At 43.1% G+C, this 15,495-nt stretch overlaps 1 protein-coding gene across 1 annotated transcript; it reads left to right on the top strand.

The window, feature by feature from the left end:
* Positions 1 to 245: 245 nt before the first annotated feature.
* On the top strand, positions 246 to 14,152 carry GCNT2 (glucosaminyl (N-acetyl) transferase 2, I-branching enzyme (I blood group)). Its single transcript, XM_017808376.1, is given in 5 exon segments — positions 246 to 301; positions 1,955 to 2,028; positions 6,389 to 6,590; positions 6,592 to 6,974; positions 13,989 to 14,152. Coding segments are annotated over 5 exon segments (879 nt in total).
* The last annotated feature ends 1,343 nt before the right edge of the window (positions 14,153 to 15,495 follow it).

Raw genomic sequence — 15,495 nt, forward strand, 5'->3', positions numbered from 1 at the left:
GGTTTAGGCCAAGAAGCATTATCAGTGTGAGCAACAGGCAAGAAGTTGTAAGTATTTCTCAAATTGAGAAATTGTACTAAACTGGAAGAAAAGAAACAAACACTTGCAGAATTTTGAGACTGCAAAGTAGAATTGCAGTTGAAATCAGGATCCAGGAATGCTTCAAAAGGAAGGTTCCAGAAAGCACTGTGAAATAACCTATCACAGGACAGAAAACATGCCAGAGCACCAGCTGCCAGGTGTATATGGTAACGGGGGACTCCAGTAAGAAAACCTTGGCCTGGAAGAAGCTGTTTAGCAGGTAGGGACCAGATAAGACAAGGCTGTCTGTAGGAGCTGAGGAATATGATGTTGTACAAGGCAGGAGATTTCCAGTAGTTTTCTAGCCTCTTTACGACTTTCCAGTGACCCAGTATGGGGAGACCAGATTGTCCCAGCTTCAGTAATGCCACAGGGTCTGTCTTCTACCCCATGGGGACTGGTGATTGCAGCCACTCCCCTTCCCGTTAGAGAGCCATAAAAAGTTTTTGTGCAAGCAGTAGAACAAGAGACCAAAACATAAGTGTGAGCCTCCACCCAAAGCAAAAGCAAATAGGAAGGTGCTTGGCAATTTGAAATGTTCAGAAAATGCAATTTGAAAAGCCTCAGTTTGAGGCTTTGTCAAGAAGTAAACCATCACAGATTTATCATTTATTAAATTATTTTTCATTATGCTTAGGATGAATCACAAAAGTATCATACAAATGCTTTTCCTTCTTGAGCGGTCCAGGACTATCCCAAGGTTAACCAAACTGCGATGTTAATGGTAATTAGCAGAGATTATGAGCATATTTCTAAAGTCCTCTTGTTACAGTTGCTGAGTGTAACAGGACCCTCAGCCCAGCTACAGCCAAGTTGTGGTACTGTAAAATAGACCATCATAGGAAAAGGAGCTGGAAAAGACCTAGAAAATTAGCAGGTTTGAACCTGTATGACTTGCAAAGCTGCTGAAAAAGCTAAGCCTAACCTGCTCCCAAAAACCGTAGGCAGGAAAATTCCAGCCTCTCCAGACAATCTAATCCACATTTAACTGTTTATCACTACAAAGCTTCCCTAGTGTCTGATCTTTACCTCTCCTGATGCTATCTAAGATGATTAGTTCTTGTCTTATGCACAGAGAGCAGGGAGAATCAGCTACTCCCTTCCTATTTGCACCATAATTTGCTTCTGTTTTACCTTTTTTACATATTTGAAGACTTTCTGCCTTTTTTTTAATGCTATAATAAACATATATATATTTCTGCCATCCCTGACAGTAGATGGTTCCTAGATCCCTATGGGTTCTCTGCTCATTTTGTAGCTGGAAACAAGTTATATTGTCAGAATAAAGAACATGATAATGCTACATGTTTAGTGTAGGCATTAGAAATAATAACAGTGATCCATATACCTGCACTCTCTGGCATAGCCAGTTACCTGTATCAGCAGGCAGGGCTGTGGTCAGACTTGCTTGGCAGAGCAGGTCACTCCCAACCTGAAAATCCAGTTGCTTTACTCCTCTAGCTGCTAACACACCTGCAGCTGGGAGCAGACCCTTGGCCATGCAGAGACCAGGTTGCAGGGACACTGCCCTGACCTGGCACCACCCTGAGGGTCTGACATCAGCTGCTCCACTTTGCCCACTGAAGGGAACACCTTGGGTTCATGTTCACAAAGTTAGCAAGAGCCCAAATGTTTGCAAAATCCAGTGTGGGCTACCTTTGGACACTTCCCCAGGGCAAATAGTAGTGGCACATGTAAATTTGTACTTTACGCTAATCTGCAATAAGAAAACAGATCTCTCACCATGTGTCAACTACACCAGTGTCAGCTATAAAATCTAGTCATATTTAACAGAAGAAAGCCAGCTTCACCACCACAGCCTGCCTGTCCTCTATTAGGACGTGTTTAATTATGTCTTGCTTTCTCTGCGCAGGAGGATAAATGAGCAGGGAAGAGAATGCCGTGCTGTTGCTCCTGAGCAGCTGATGAGGAATAGTTTGCACAGAGGTGAGTACGTGTCCCTGTTGGTAATTAATTGGAGAAGGGAGCAGTATAGTGCTCTGCTTTGGACCAGTAGCAAGTCTGACTTGCAAAATGCTCTCTGCTAAGAGACTAGGCAGCTTACCTATTCCCAAAACCTTTGTGTCTAAAAGTCTGCTGCAAATGCAGACAAGTAGTGAAGTTCCTGCAGCGTAAGAGACTCTGTATCTAGAGCTTGAGAGCACAGCAAGACAAAGGTGGATGAGATGGTGCATTGTCTGGCCCCTGCTGTTTGTGCAGACAGATGTGCTCACTGACTGTGTACAATTAGATTACTCGATGGTTTTACTGGACCATGTGAGCTGAGGTAGCATTTGCCTTGATGTGTCATTTCATCTCTCCTCCCATTTGCTGCCAGTGCTGCTGCGTTGTGACTGTCCGGTGTCAGTGCATCTGCCTAGGAACTCCTGTTTCAGGTAGGTTTGAATTTTCTTCTCTTTGAATAGTCAGATTATGGCTGGCTGGGAAGTGCAGGAAAGGCAGGGACTGCTTTGAACAGGAAAAAAGGGAGGGCAGAGGAGAGATAGGAATAAATTCTGACTGCTTTTGCACTCAGAGTCTGATTTCGCTTCCCCTGTGGGAATACAGTGCATACTGTACCTTCCAGCTCCCGGTGGGGCACATGAGTAAGGCACATGTTAGAGAAGATTGGTGTTGGGTAGGACTGCTCCAGGGAGAGAGTTTTAGGGAGACCATGCACATTGTATGACATCCCAAACCAGCACAAGACCAAAGAAGTTTCATCTTGGTGCGAGAAGGTGTGTGGGCGGGGGAGATCCTTTACTTGGGCACAAAACAGTGCCTACCTGCACCTCCTAACCAGAAAAACCACACTGAGGCAAAATAGTTTGCTCACAACAGGTTCACTGTGATTTTAACAACGGTGCCAATTCAAATTCAGAGCTTTGCATGAGAGAGTCATGAAACGAAATGTCATGATATAGATTTTTTTGTCCTAACAAGAGACTAGAAAATACCAAGTGACTTCAAATAGACCTGAAATGCATAACATTCATCACTACTGACTGAGGCCAAAGAGGAACTCAAAACCAATGTGCAAAGCCTGTGCATCTTGCCTTTTAATTAGCTAACAAATAAGCTGAAACCAATTACCTATATTTATTAAGGCCAGGAGCAGTTTACTGAGTATTGACTCTATCCTGAAGATAATATCCTCATTGTCTGGAAAGATCTGTTCCTTTTCATCCACAGGGAAGACATTTCAATCCCCAGTCCTACTGGGGAGTGTGTTTTCACTATAGGCGTCACACCAAAATCTCCTGTCATGCTAAAACGAAAATTACTGCAATGCATGTCCAGGGAACAATAGAAAGGAGCAGCACTGGAAATCTGTCAGCAGCAGTTTTAGTTCTGCCAGCACAGATCCCTTTTACACAGCATATTTGTTAAAGTGCCTGGTAAATTCAATCTTATCTTTTTTGTCCAGTAACTCTGTTTTTGCATCCAGAATATGCAGAGGTTCAATACAATCTACAACAAGAGAATCCAGGGGCATCAGGAGGTCTCCTTGCTGGTTGCTGGTGCCATAATATAGTTCAGATGTACATTTAGATTTGGCTGTTCCTTGCATCTGAACTTAGGATGAGTCTATAAAATCAATAACTCACTAATACCTGAGAAAGACTTTTTCCAATAAGGTGGCTCATGTGACTTATACACTATTTATTTGTTTGACTGATTTTGGTTTGTTTGTTGGGTTTTTTGGTTGTTTGGGGTTTTTTTTTGAGGGGGTGGGTAGGTGGCTTTTTTAAAGTTTATTTTGTTTGGTTGGGCTTTTTTGTGATTTTTGCCTATAATTCAAGGCATGGATCTTATTTCACACAGAGCAGCACAAAGTAGAACTATTGCTAAAATAACAAAAACAAAAAACCCCCCCCAAAACCCCAAAGGTTTTAACAGCTTGATCTTCCACAGCAATCATTTACATGTATGTTTTCAGGTTTCTAAACACTAACTGTGCCAGAGAATTGAGGCTCCAGAATTAAGAAGTAGCACCAAGCATGCAGCCTTCTTATCCCCAAGGCTATTAGTACCAAAGGATCATGGTTAATCTGGATTTCTGCAAAGGTGTTGCAGCAATGTCTGTGCAAGGAAAAAAAAACACCCTATCAACAAAAGAGACCAAGGAAAGGTTAAATCTTGCATTGGACTCCTATGAAGACCAGACCCATTTCATTTTCTGTGTGTAGCTTCACTTTTTTGTTGTGGCCCAGGCTAGTAATGCAGTCTTCAATACCTGAGAGAGAACAGTCTCCTTACATACATACATATATGTATATATATGTATATATAATGTATATATTTTAAGATCTTGAAGGTTTTCCTAGCTGTGTAGCAGGTTACAGAGTGCCTAAAGTAGTTTTAAAAAGATCTGAGCAGACAGTTTCAAAGGCATTTAAATGCTTTGAAACATCTCAGCCATTGGTACTTTGGAAAAGCAACCTGTGCTCTCTGCTCCCAACTGAGACTTCCCCAATGAAACCCTGACGCCTGCAGGAATGTTGGCATCTGCCCCCTGCTATTCTCTTTCTACATCTTCCTAACTCCAGCTGAATGGAGGTCTCATGTTAAGACTGTGGCAGAGGGGGAGAAATGGTGTTGCAGCCAGCTGACCCAGTAGGAAGGTGGGAAGACAATGAATTCCCTGGTCTATGGGCTGCACAGAGGACAGCAGGAGGCTGCTGGTCTTATTGTCACCAGCTGTCATGACAATTTGCTTTTCTGAGGTATCAGGCAGGAGAGCGGTGTTTACACCTGGATATAATTCACTGTAACAATCAGATTAGGAAGATGGTGTTTGCTGTGCATTTCTATTCTAAACTTGAACAGTGGTCTCAGCTTAGGAGCAGTGCTCTCCAGATGACTTCTCAGCAGCATCAGGTGAGTCTCTGTTACTCCCTGGGACTTTGCATAGGTCTGCTCCAGCTCCTCAGCTCCATCGGAGCCATTCTCCTTCCGAAGGCACTGGTATCTGTGAAGGAGGTTGCACTGGATCTCCAGCAGGACTGCAGGTATCCCTACCTGTTCCTTCTGACTGCCCAGTGAGGAGTGGCTCACTCAGGACATTTACTGACTGGCATAATCTCAGATCAACTGATTTTGCCTCAGCATTGCTTCACATTGGAGCAAAGGGACATGGTGTTGCAAAAAGTTTACGTGCCCCAAATATGCTGTCTCACAGCAGGAGATTCACATGAACAGACTCACAGCTGAAAGATAGAGACCAAGGATTTCACTTTAGTCAGTCACACCACAAGCTCTCATTGCATAAGCATGTTATACCAGATGCATGCACAGTTCTTAGAAATAAGAATGTCTCATCAGAAAGCCTACGGTTAACTTCAGTGGTTTAAATAACTGCTAACCCAGTTCCTTGTGATGGATGTAAGTCTGGAGCTCATCACAACACACTCGTGACTCTAAGCAGAATCTGTTTGTCAAATTTCAAATTTACAAATTAAGAAAACATTGCTGAAAAAAATGTAATGGCTGTGATATGACTCTACGCAGAGGCAAAAAGGATTTTCTTACTTCTTATATGTGAACGTTGGTGGCTTTACATTAGAAATGAAGAATAGTGAAGACAAGAATATAGAGGTTGTTGTGGTTGTTCTCCATCTTGTATTCTTTGGCTGGAAAATGGTATGTATGGAACTGGTTTTCTGATAATTACCTTCTAGAAATTATATTCATCTAGGATATAAAATAGCAGAAAGGCCACAATAGGTAATATATACTTGATCTAGTAAGTAGTGTAGTTGTCACTGAGACATATTGAAGTAGTATTTATTTCATGTCAGAAGCCTTCCACAATTCGGAAGTGGTGATAACTGATACACTTGGATGGTTTAAAAAAAGTCCTATAAGTAAAAAAATAGAATTATACAAGAGGTAAATATGAGGTTTTCCTGTCACCAGGTGCATGCACAGACATTTTAAGAGCTATATGATACATGCAGGGAGACTGGGAGGAAGCAGTTAAGAACACACCCATAAATTGAATTTGGGGACACCGTGAGATATGTGCCAGCTGCCAAGCCAGTAATTATGCAACATGTCTGTTTAATCTTCAGGGTGCTGTGAAGCAGCTTCCATCTGCAAGTCATTCACTACTTATGCTGCTTCCACATCAATGATGGCTATGTAACTATTGGTATTGAAAGTAAGGGCAGCAGCTGCATAATGGGCATCAGATGGATGCATACATTCTCCAGCAGGAAGCAAACACGGACAGCAAAACAAGCTGTTGGTGGTGTCTGATCAGACCTCTCTGCAATATTTCAAGAGAGACTCTTTTTCTGGACAGTAGTGAATACACTCAGATACTGCTTCTTTGCCATTCCGATTCTCAGTCTTTCACTTCCATTTGTTTTCTACACCGTTAATGCGCATGCACAAAAATATCTTATGAGGCTGAACTTCTCAGTGAGTTCAATTTTCATAGAAGCCTGTAAAGCACCTTATGAAGACAAGGTGTCCTTTTTGAAGGAAAATGCTTTAAAAAATCAGAGAATCTAATTGCACAGAGTACATAACACAGAACCACTACATCACCTGTGCCCTCTCGGCTGAGGAGGCTGTGTTCCTTGTTGCCTACATCATGACACTGCACAAAGAGTTCAAGACCTTCAAGTGGCTCTTCAGGGAGCTGTACATGCCTCAAAATGTCTGTTGTGTCCACATGGATGCCAAGTCACCATTTCTCTTCTGGTGGGTGCTGCAGCACCTGATGGGTTGCTTCGCCAATACCTTTCTCTCCTCCCAGGCAGAAAGGAAGGTCTGTGTCAGCATCTCCCAGCTGCGGGCTGATCTTCACTGCACGAGAGACCTTCTGGCCTTGTCTGTGCCCTGCAGTGGTAGGACAGGGGGAAATGGATTTAAATTTAAAAAGGGTAGGTTTAGACTAGATATAAGGAAGAAATTCTTTACTGTGGTGGTGGTGTGACAAAGGAACAGGCTGCCCAGAGAAGTGGTGAATGGCCCATCCCTGAAAGTGTTCCAGGCCAGGTGGGATGGGACTTTGAACAACCTGGACTAGTGGGAGGTGTCCCTGCCCATAGCAGAGGGGTTGGAACTAGATGATCTTTAACGTCCTTTCCAACCCAAACTATTCTATGATTCTCTGCACATGCATGTACACACATAGAACCACATAACTGAGGCTGATTTGGCAAAGCCTAGACGAAAAATTTAATCAGATCATAACTGATATAAAAGGTTGATCTAACAAATAAGCTTGCTGGCCCGTTTTGAACATGGAGGAAAAGGTGACTGTGCTGTGCAGAATGTGAATTACCATTCCACATCTGAGCAGGAAAATGCCTGGGGATCTAAGTTCAAACAGAAATCCTCAGACATTTAAGCTGATTTAAGCCTCTTACCTATAAAATCTGAGATGATGAAAAGAGAGGTAATAAAGATTAAAATATGTAATCTATATAAACATCATAGTAAAGTTTTTTACCAGATGTTCATTTTTCTGGGAGAAATTTTATTTTTAACAAATTGAAATGAATTCCTCATTCCTTATTATTCCAGCACAAGAAAATCTGAGTTCAGGGTAGAGTCGACTTCTAGTCTTCACATGCTTTTCTATGGGACCAGAAACACGCGCACACACATACCAGCTCTCCTGTAGCAACTGCAAAAACCCCACATTCTCATAACTACTGCCTAAACTCCATTGTACAAGGTTAAGGATTTGTGCAGAGAAACAGAATCAGATCCAGTATTTTCATCTTTACTGTACGTATATACATTTACTTTTACCTTGTTCACACGACTGAGAAAGGGTTGGATGATGCACAGGATTTCACCCCCATGCACGTTACTTTTAGAAGCACCTGGTAAGACTCCACTGCTTCTGACTCCCTAGAGCTTCACAGCAGCCCAAAGTGGGGATACAAGGAATGGAAGCACAGGCAAATTTCTTCTTCTGTCTTTTTCTTTCTTTCCAACCTCTTCCTACTGTAACTTATCACATAACTCTATGAGAATAGTGCTTGCTCTTCTGATAACCATATTTTACAACTAGCATACACAAGAAACACAAATAATTACTGATCAAGATATTCATAGTATAATCATCAGCATGTATTATTTGTAGCTACCTGACTTTTCCTAGAAGCTGGTTGCTGTGATCTTACTACAATTCATTGCCTCAGAAGCAATAAACCTGGGACCAGATATGTTCTCCACAGACAGAAAGCTTTAGGTGGTTGCCATTTGTTGTACTGCACTGTGTAGTTTACATAGGCTGCATATTTCATTATTGTTTCCACAATAATCACCATATGTTTTCCAGTGTTGCACACTGGCAAAACAATTTTTTGAGTTTGTTCTCTTTGCATCAGAAAGATGCAGCATTTCCACAGCATGTATGGTTTTTTCCTCTTCCTTGTTTTCCTTGCCATCACATTAGATTGCCTGGACAAAACTAGCCATTTTGCTCTGACAGATGTGCTCAAGGACTGTGGTTGCCCAGGATTTTGAATCCAAACTTATAAGCCTAACACTCTGTCAGACACTCACCAGAACATATCCAAGTCAGATCCAGATCACTGAGTGACTCTCGGGTGAGAAATCATCCCTCTCAGTGCATGGGGTGTTAGCCTGGGACTCAGTTCCAGGCTCTAACAAAAAAACTTCTATCCAAGTTTGACCAAGACACTTTAACTTTTCAGGCCTATCAAAGGGAGGTAATGGTGTCGGACAGTGGTCCAGCTATTAGAACAAAAAGTTGTAAGCCACCAGGCAAGCAGAGAAGTCATTTAAGGAGCAGTTTGGGTGGATAAGTGTATCATGAAAGAACTAAATCAGAGATATTTGTAGTTTCAGATAGATATGATAATCTCAGTTCAGATAAAAGATAAAAAAACCTGGTCCCCAAATCTTAAAACAGCATACTTACTATCCAAAGTCATGCAATTAAGACCAAGACTTTTTCTTACCCCCTTAAAGGCTAAAGACTTCCAATTTCTATAACAGTCTTAACTTCTCCTTAATACTTGTCTCAGGCCACTTATCTCCCACATCATTCCTGCATGACAGAAATTCTTGAAAGTCACTTTTCAGATAAGAAATAGAATCATGGGGAAATTAAGAGAAAGTATTTTCAAGGTATGTAGGTCTGAAGTGTCTGGCCCTAAATCATTTTCTCCAGGTCTCACAAGAAGCATGTACCACCACAGTGCAGGGTAGCAGCCACATCCCAGGCTAGCAGTATTACCACTGAGCCACCTTTCCCCTCTCTGTTCATATAAAGCAGAAAGTAGGTTCTGATGCCGCTGGGAGAGGTGTGAATCTGCAGTCCCTGGTATTGAGTACCTCAGGGTAACTTTACTGAATTCTCTTCCAAGCTAAAGTCCTGTCCTCACTTCCATACAATAGTGTCACAGCATAGGCATGAGCTGGGATACAGGCAGTCATAGGTGATAATAATCCCCCAGGATATGCACCAATGTGTACATTGACATACACCTATGCTGGTCACTAGCAACTTACACATTGTTCAAGTGGGAAAATTAAGGTCACAAGAAGTAAGAGAACCACTTCTCATTCAGAAATGTCAACACAGTTTTACAAGGAAGATCAGTGCTATTATTCTCCATTCACAAAAGCGGGCAGAAAAGAGTGAAATGATATTCCCAGTGTCTTAAAGCAGACCATGGGAAAAGCCACTACTGAAACGCTGACACCTGACTCCCAGTCTAATGCACTGGATTGAACTGGTTTTTCAGAACAGGCTCACCTGCGGAATAACAGTGTGTGATTGCACTGCTGCTTCTGCTCTCTTTACTAAGAGTGAGAGTACACAGGATGGCTGAGCACTAGAAGCTCTTTGTTGCCAAAATAGACCCGTTTTGGAGTCCCCCTTGACAGCTTCTTGGCAAGTTGGTCTCTGTCCTCTCTGGCCTGTTACAAAGAGACCAGAACTGTTACTGCAGCCTGGGACACATACCCAAGGGATTGTCTCTTACCTGCTTTAATAGGGTATGTGCAGCAGCTACTGCTGTTGTGGTGGGGACAACTTAATCTGTTTTCCAGCATTCCCCTTTCCTATTGCTTTCATTCCCTGACGATAAACGTACGAGATAGCAGGTTCTGGCACGCATCCAGCATCCTTGTTCCTGGATACCACAAAAAAACCCTGCATGAGAACACTCACACCCAGACACACTGATTTTTCCATCTCACCTGAAGCCCAGCATTGATAACTTCATTCCACTATTCATATCTCTGACTCAGATACAGATATGGCAGGAAAGTATGGGAACACACTAGGCTACTGGGGGATCACTTTTCTGAGCCATCTGTCTCAGTTTTGCAGCAATGCAATGAGTATTACCAATCCAAATATAGGAGTCGTTGAGCACTTAGCAATCCCCTCAGGCTATGAGCTGCAAGAGAAAGTTTGCATGTAGCAACTGGCTGCCACAGAAATCACCCACTCACTCCCTGCCCTGTACAAGTGCCCAGGTATGTTCCGGCTACTGAACAAGGCTGCAGATGCATCCTGCCATGCTAGAGCAGCCCTTCTGAGCTTCCATGGAAAGGCAGTAATTGCTCCTACAAGGAGAGCACAGTGGTTAGCAGCTGTGCCAGCCATTAGCCACAGAAATGCACCTGTCTTCCCTGCTCTTGTTCTGGCTGTCACAAAATTCACCTAGACACCTGTGGACAGTATGGTTCCACCTCTGAGATATGCCTTGGTCATTAACACCTCTCCATAGAGATCATGAGTGACACTTGGCAGTCATTTGGTGTAAGGGAAGATGGGAATGCACAGGGAAAGTGCCAGAGCAGAACTGCTTTTATTCCTGGTTTCTGCAAGAAGCCTACAGAATGAGGACCAGCTATGGGCCATCTGCCCTGGAGGGAAAGAGAGTGGAAAAGGAGCACTGTGGCACTGTTGCTCTTGTGCCAGACCAAAAGTGACATTGGGTACATGGCATGCCATCACTGACTGATTTAAAACTAGATGAACTTTTGCATCAGAGTGAATAGGAGGTAATTGATTACTGGAGCGGGTAGCCCACAGAGTCCTGTGCGAGCCCACAAATCCAGACTGTTCTCTGATCTGAATGGGTAGGCACAGAACCACAGGGCAGCAGCTTTCTGTCAAACACAGGCAACTGGGGACATAAGTAGTCTCAACACGGAATCTTTCAGTGAGGGTTTTTTTCTCTTGCTGCTAATCTGACACAGAGGTTGGGAATCCATGGCAGTTGCTTATTGCGTCTGTTTAAATGCAAAGAATCAGACACCTCAGCTCTCTCCAAGCAGGATAAAGGTTGCTAATGTATTCATTACTTTTCTCAGTTATCACAAAGGAACGAAAAAGATGGATAGTTTTGTTTGTAAGTAAGTGGAATGTTAAACCGCTCCTACACTTTGAAAGTATGTCTGCATCATCCTGACGGCAGTTCCTCAGTTAGGAGCTGAATAGTAGATAGAAAAATAGGAAGAGTGGCCTACAGTACGTCTTGGGTAATGGCAGGCATGTGGCAGGTGATTCTGAGAGTCAAACCAGTATGATCTCAAGAGAGATGGGAGTTGTCCTTCACTGCAGTTTGTCTGATGCAGTAGCTTTACTTCCAAACTAGAGCTGTTAGCTCTCAAGGCACAACTTGTTCACATGCCTTGTATGTGGGTGTGAGATAAAAGAGAAATACCAGAAAATTCTGAGTAGCACTGCTAGCATATTAATCAATTACATTAGCCATTTCCTTATTTTTAAGTTTTTACATGGCTATTTACTTGTACAGACAGAGCTGTGGGTTTTTTTCAGACACTTTAGCTTGCACCGAGCTTCTCACCACAACAACTTAATGATTTAAAACCATTTTGGTACCTCTCCATCCCACTGTTGTTTGCAGACATGGGCTCTTGGAACAACCTTCTCCACAATACATACATCATGCACTAATGTGGTTCTGTTCCACCTGGTATAATTGTTAATTTTCCTTAGCTTAGTCCCCACCCTTCAAAAGTCAGACAGAGAGACACAGAAGTTTTTTAATATGATTCCAGACAGTGATGCTAGTAGAATAAGCCACGCTCTAGAAAAAAAAGTATTTTGTACCTATGTCTGCATCATTACTCATATAACTAATCCTCATTCTTTTGTTCATATTCTCCATTATTTTAATGAAACTTCCTGATTGAGCAAGAAGTTCTCATAGGAATAAAGCACTAAAAAAGCAGGGATTTTCCTGTGACTATTATTGAGTCTCATACCCACAAAGCTGTTGCAATCTCATCATCAAAACCTTCCTCTTTTGAAAAACCTGCTCAAGGGAGGGTTTTGCAACACCATCTCAGCAATCACAAAAACACCTTCTTCATGAATTATCTGAAAAATTACTCTTGTCCTTTACCCATCATTCAGATATTATAGTTCATCTGAGAAGATATAACTTAAAATAGGGCTTAGTCTCTATGCAATCCACAGTCATCAAAATTCAAATACTGAAAACGAGCAATACTTTTCTTCACAATCAATTTTTTGCTTCTCACTAAAACAGCACTTAGTGATGATGGGATAAGGAAGGGTATGTCATCAAGAAGTCTTTTTGGAAAGCCATAGTTACTAAATGAACTTGGGCTTCCTCACTTGATTTTCCTTTATCTTTTCAACTATCAGACATTGGTTTAAGAGGCTTCAAAGAGCACAACTCCTTGGAGAACAGAATTTGATGAGACTCATTTAAGGAAAATTTTTTTTTCTTTCTAAATACCAACATCAGGTAGTGTCTGTGATAACTCATGCATGTAACCAACCAAACATTAGTCCAGATGCAGTAATAGAGACTTTTCTTGACATTCCCAGATGCTGAATTGCCAACAGCCCTCATATTTTTTAGGGGGGAACTCCATTTCGGCCACCTGAAACTGTCTCCTGCTTTCATCTACGAGCAAATTCATCTGACCACACCTAAAGCTCTGTTACACATGCTGAGAGACAAACCTTGCTGCCAGCACACTGGGCAGCCAGGGTGGAAATTGGCAGATCCATGCCTGAACAGGTGCTGGGGTGGGCACTGGCAGTTCCTGAAGAGCAGCTCTCCTGTTGGCTGTCCTCAGCACCCAGTGTGTCCCCACAGGTCCGGTTCACTCCCACTGGGGGAAGCAGGTGTTTCCCAAACCTCTCTCTAGAATTCAGCTCCTCTGATACAGGACTGCAACTCTCCCAAAGCACTAGAGTCAGTTTATTGGTCAATATCAGCTCAGAAAGACTACCTCCAAAACATACTAAATGCAGTTCCTAGAACTGAGACCATATCTTTAATATCCGTCAGATGATTCAACACACAAGGTGAAGTTTACCTCTCTTATGACTGTCAACAGGCTTACAGCACAAGCAGGTGACACGCATTGCCTTAATTCAGAGCACTGTGTTTTAAAGAAACTTCTTTCTTTTTCCTGAGTTTAAGTTCCTTCTCTTCAGGTTCTGAGGTCTGCTTTAAAGCTTGACAATCTTAAGCTTATTCTAGTTAAACCTTCACCCCTCCACACACATTTTTGCATTTGCATACCCACTGAAATGAAAATTTATGATGGCAAAATATAAACTTGAGCCTTTATACATTTTTAAGGAGGGGTGTTGGGTTTTGTTTTCTCCATTGTTGCAATTCACCTTGAAAGAAAATCTTTTCTTCTGAGGAGTCCCCCCTGCCTTTACCAGCCACTTCCCTTCCAAGGACAGATGAGACAACTTGTCTTACTGGACAAACAAGAAAACAGACAAACCAGAATTTCAGAGCAAAGTGTTCTTGCATGCTGTCTATGAGCTCAGTCAGACAAATTCTTGTTGCTGTACAGGGTCAAGAGGTGACAGTTTCCATCCTACTCACAATTGCTCATCGGCTTCTCTCCATCTTCTTAAACACTGATGGCTGAACCAGCTTTGGGCAGTGGGGAGACTGCACAGGGATGGGGCCAGGCACAACACCTCGGAGCTGGTCACCCTCCAGATGTGTGCAAGCTACCCCTGTCACATAACCTGATCATCTACCTTGGATTTGTGTACATGGCTGTCACCTGACCCTTTGGGGAGTTTGTGCTCTAGGACCAGCACACCCTCGATCTGCTGCTGTTGTCCAGGGACAACTACAGCCCTGACAAGCACTCTGGGTGATGCTCAACAGGATCCCAGATAGGAAATCAAGTCTGGGTTGAGCAGAGATATCTCCCCGCCTCACCTACTGCCCCAGCACCTGCCACCACTTGGACCTTATGTGGTGGCCACCACGGCTCACCATGGAGGTGTTTCCAGCTGTGGTTCTTGGCAGTGCCCACCAGCACGTTGTTGTCACTCCTGTTGTTTCACACAGAGAAACACCCAGGCTGGTGACAGCCCATTTTGGAAGCACTAGTGGCAAGCAAGGAAGGCATGCTGAGCCTGCTTGATTTTGATGTCTGGGACTTTTATCCACTTGTCTGAGCTGTATTCTCGGGGAAACAGTACCCATGACTGGGCAGGGAGGTCCAAGGGGTGGTGGGTTTTGCAGTGTGATGGGTTCAGGGACATTGCATGCCTTCCTGCTTAGCAGCAGCTACCCTACTCCATGAAGACTCAGGGATGCAGCTTGGCATCCACTTGGCTTCCACTCTCTTTGGCCATACTGTCTCACTAGTACCACGTGTACTTCCTTGTACCATCTTGCTTCTCCAAAACCACTAAAGGGATTTGGGAATTTCCAGTCCCTCACACTCTGGCAGGCTGGATATCTTCACTCAGAATAAGGGCATGCATTTGCCCACCTCAAGCCCTGTATGTTTCCCAAACATAAACACATGGCCCCAAAACCCAGCAAAAGTTACTTGCAGATTAATATTCCCAAGGATGGGAATGTTTCAGGAAGGAAGATTTCTAAAGAACAGAATCCTGTGCACCAGCTTGTAAAGTGCAGGAAAAAAGGTTGGAGCAGTTAGTGGCATAGAAGTGTAAAGAAGTTGCCCCTTTGCCTAGAGAGAAATGCCAAAGTGGAAGCACAGGCTGCTTCAGGGGGCTGGTGGAGATTAGCCCACTGGCAGCTAGGTTTTAACTGATTCATTGATTTGACTCTGGAATCACAGTTATGGGACTTGGAAGGTCAAGGAAAATCAGGCAGCCTTTTATGCTGCAAGATTTCCAGCCTGATGTCGGCTTATATGCGTGTGTAAGAGAAATGTGGATGCAGGGGGTCATTTTGTATAAACTGTCTACGTATACCATCTATGGTATTGGTGTGTGGAGGAAAGGTAGTGGGCTGCCAATGCTTGCAGATCAGCTTGCACTGGAATTGCAATGGCAAAAAACCAGGAAGGGTTTAGAGGAGAAGCAGGATGTGTTGCCTTAATCCTGTGAATGAGGTCCAGGCTCTGAAACAGTGTTTTTCCTACTTCCAAACCTCCATCATTAAGGAAAGA

This window comes from Lepidothrix coronata, unplaced genomic scaffold (assembly GCF_001604755.1).
Source record: "Lepidothrix coronata isolate B3197 unplaced genomic scaffold, Lepidothrix_coronata-1.0 Scaffold23, whole genome shotgun sequence".
Taxonomy (NCBI): domain Eukaryota; kingdom Metazoa; phylum Chordata; class Aves; order Passeriformes; family Pipridae; genus Lepidothrix; species Lepidothrix coronata.